The sequence below is a fragment of the Corylus avellana genome, chromosome ca3, assembly GCF_901000735.1.
Source record: "Corylus avellana chromosome ca3, CavTom2PMs-1.0".
NCBI classification, from domain to species: Eukaryota; Viridiplantae; Streptophyta; class Magnoliopsida; order Fagales; family Betulaceae; genus Corylus; species Corylus avellana.
In genome coordinates this window covers 2,491,471-2,495,079 of record NC_081543.1, presented here as the reverse complement: position 1 = coordinate 2,495,079, position 3,609 = coordinate 2,491,471, and the positions used below count along the sequence as shown (strand labels likewise).

The 3,609-nt window shown below is 38.6% G+C and overlaps 1 protein-coding gene and 1 non-coding gene across 2 annotated transcripts; one reads left to right on the top strand and one right to left on the bottom strand.

Moving 5' to 3' along the window:
- Positions 1-2,830, bottom strand: LOC132175613 (pentatricopeptide repeat-containing protein At1g74600, chloroplastic; the record flags this gene model as incomplete). Its single annotated transcript, XM_059587611.1, is given in 2 exon segments — positions 1-21; positions 104-2,830. A coding segment is annotated over 1 exon segment (2,688 nt). The 5' UTR covers positions 2,813-2,830.
- A 124-nt stretch (positions 2,831-2,954) lies between these two features.
- TRNAL-CAG (transfer RNA leucine (anticodon CAG)) lies at positions 2,955-3,035 on the top strand. Its single transcript has one exon. It is a non-coding gene; the product is annotated as a tRNA-Leu (tRNA).
- Positions 3,036-3,609: the final 574 nt, after the last annotated feature.

Sequence of the window (3,609 nt, the reverse complement as noted above, 5' to 3'; positions counted from 1 at the left end):
AATCTATCAACTCTCCTTATTCTACAAATTGTAAGGGTTAATTCCATGAGAACCTTACATGGTCAAAAAACCAAAAGATCTAAATCACGTCATGGAAACTCACTATTCATGGCATAATTGCGTTTCACACAAAGCTCCAACCCGGTTCCTTCTTCACCCCAGTTCCCTTCATCTGGCTTCTAATCTTCAGGACTTCTTCCCATTGGCCTATCTCTGCACAGATGTTTGACAAAGAAACATAAGCTCCAGAATCACATGGCTCCAACTCCATAACCTTTTTGGCTGCTAGCTTTCCAAGCTCAATATCTCCATGTACTTTGCAAGCAGCCAGCAGGGTTCCCCACAGCAAAGCATCAGGTTTCATAGGCATGTTATTGATGAAACTTTCAGCCTCTTTAAGTCTCCCTGACCGGCCAAGAAGATCGACCATACAGGCGTAATGACGATAACCAGGCTCAATTCCATAATCTTTGGCCATTGAATTAAGATGGATATAGGCTTCTTCAACCAATCCATTATGGCTGCAAGCGGACAAAACTCCAACAAAAGTCACCGAATCTGGTTTAATTCCTTCTTCTCTCATAAGCTCATAAAAACATAAAGCCTCAGCGCCTTTCCCGTGTTGAGCATAGCTGACAATCATAGCTGTCCAACCTATCAAATCAGGTTTCTCTATCTGATAAAATGCCTTATGACAGTCTTCTATGCTTCCACATTTTGAGTACATTGTCACCAGTGAACTTCCAACAGAAACATCTGATTCCAGACCCATCTTTGTAATGCAGGCATGCAGTTGAGTCCCAATGCCTGATCTACTCAAAAGTGCAATGGCCCCAAGCACGGATGAGACTGTGAAAGAGTCAATGGCCAAATCAGACATCAGCATATCACGGAACAGTATAAGGGCCTTTTCAATGTACCCATTTTGGGCATACCCCGAAACCAAAGAGGAGCATGCAATCTGATCCTTTTGAGGGAGCATATCAAACACCCTACTTGCCAATTCTAGGATGCCGCATTTCGAGTACATAGTCACAAGTGCACCACCAACAACTATATCTTTCCCAATACCAAAACGAAGAGCATAACCATGAATTTCTTTTCCTTTCTGTAAAGAATGAAGAACAGAACATGCAGTAAGTGTTGCAGTTAAGGTCATCTGATCAGGCATAATTTCTTCAAACAGCATTTCCCTAAATAACTGAATGGCTCGATCTGCACAGCCGTGTTCTGTACAACCGGCAATCATTGAGGCCCATGAAACATTGTCTTTGTCAAGGATTTTCTCAAAAACTTTATAGGATTCCTCTAAACTACCACACTTCGAGTACATAGTGAAAAGCGAACTACCAACAGAAACATCAAAGACTAACCCAGTCTTAAGAGTGTAGCAGTGGATCTGTCTCCCTAAATTTAAACAGCCTATAATGCTCAAAAGACTAGATGTACAAAACTTATCTGGTCTCACACTTTCTTTTAACATCCTCAGAAAAATTTCAATGGCTCCTCCAGGGTTCTGATTCTGAGCAAAAGCAGATATCAATGCAAACCATGCACCCAGATTCTTTACATTTCCAACCTCTCTAAAGACCAGCTCACATAGATCAAGAGCTCCTATTTTTGAATACATATTGATCAAAGCAGCCCCCACCGCTGCATCCAAATAGAACCCAGTTTTTAATATCCAGGAATAGATTTGGATTGCTTCATCAAGCATGGCTGGTTTAGCACATGCAGTAAGTACACTGGTAACAGTGTAATTATTTATTTCCTCCCCCACTTCTCTCATATCTTTAAAGAACATGAGGGCAGAAATAGAATCGTCCTTCTGCACAAAGCCAGAGATAACCGTAGTCCAAGAAACTACATTGCGGATTGGCATCTGCAAGAACTCCCTAACAGCTTCTTTCATATCTCCACACTTGGCATACAAGTCAATGATAGCAGCTCCCACAAAGACATCTTCCACACCGCATTTAATCACCCACCCTTGAACTTTTTTTCCAATAGCGAGTTCTTCAAGTGCAGCACAAGCAGTTAAAATGCTTGAAAATGTAAAACTATTTGGCATAAAAGATCCACAACACATTTGGCCAAAAAGATCCAAAGCAACCCAGTACTCTCTATTTCTAACAGCTCCAGAGATAATAGCATTCCAACAGACCACATTCTCACATGAAACATCATGAAACACCCTCAAGGCATCCTCAAAGCTGCAATTTTTGGCTAACAAGTCTATCATTCCAGCCCGAACATAACCATTTGAAAAGAACCCGTTTTTCATCGCAACCGAATAAACTTGCTTACCAAATATTGGAGCCTGCAAAGCAGTACAAGCTGAAAGAACACTCCCATAGGTTATCTCATTGGGCTCGAAGCCTAAAGAATGCATCCTACAGAAAATCTTCCATGAATCCTCCAATAAAGCGTTCCGATTGTAACCTGAAATAATGATATTCCAAGAAAAAACATTCGGTTGAGCTATTGTATCAAACAGCTTGAGTGCATCACCCATGGCAGCAGATCTACAGTACCAATCAAGTAAAGAATTAGCGACAAAGATGTTAGAATGTAGTGCAGCTGATTTGAGCAAGTGGGTATGTATAACTTTGGTATTTCTGACGGTGCAGTGCCAAGATTTTCTATGCTCATTGAAGAACTGAAACGGGTCGAAAGGAGTGACATTATGTAATTTCTGTTCATGTTCGACGAGAAAAACTGATGGGTTTTCGATAACGGCAAGCGAGGATTTGAGTTTGCAAGTGAAGAGTGGAAATTTTGTCCGGAAGCTCTGATTGATGAGAGAATTCATTCAGATTCATCTATATAAGTCGGAAAGATAGGTTTTGAAGAGCGCGGGAAGCCGCGTTGGTTTTGAGGTAATTAGAGGTGGTTCGGAATCTTGCTCATAGAATTTATACTAATTAAAGTTTTCTTAATCAGATTAACATGTAGTCAAGATGGCCGAGTTGGTCTAAGGCGCCAGTTTCAGGTACTGGTCCGAAAGGGCATGGGTTCGAATCCCATTCTTGACAGACGATTTTTTATTTTTTACCTACCATTCGCTTTTTACCTATTTTTTATTTTGGTCATTATTACGAAGGAAAATATAATTTTTATTTTTTTTTAAAATACCAAATAAAAGAAGGACCAAAATAAAAATTATTCAGAATTTTTTTTTAATTTTTAATTTTGTTATTTTTTTAAATTAAAAAATAAGAAAAAAGTTGGTCCAAAGTTGGCCCAAGTTGAGGCTGTATCATTCCTTTTTAGTGTTTTTGTTTTTTTTTTCTCTGACATCCCATGATGTTACTTTCACAAGAACACGGAGCTTAATTAAGTTTATTATTATTATTATTATTTCGCATAAGAAAAAAGAAAATGGGAGAAAATTTGAACTAATAATTTATGCTTTATGAGACTTGATTTTCAATCAATTGAACTACCCTTTAAAATAATTTAAATAATTTAAGATATTTTTGAATGGGTGTTCACCAAAATTAATGGCCGGATATAAAAAAAAAAAAAAAAAATTGTGACCAATGATCGGTAGGTATGCCAACTTGTTTGCACTCCATTTGTTATATGAAACTGAAAGGGCTACCTAGC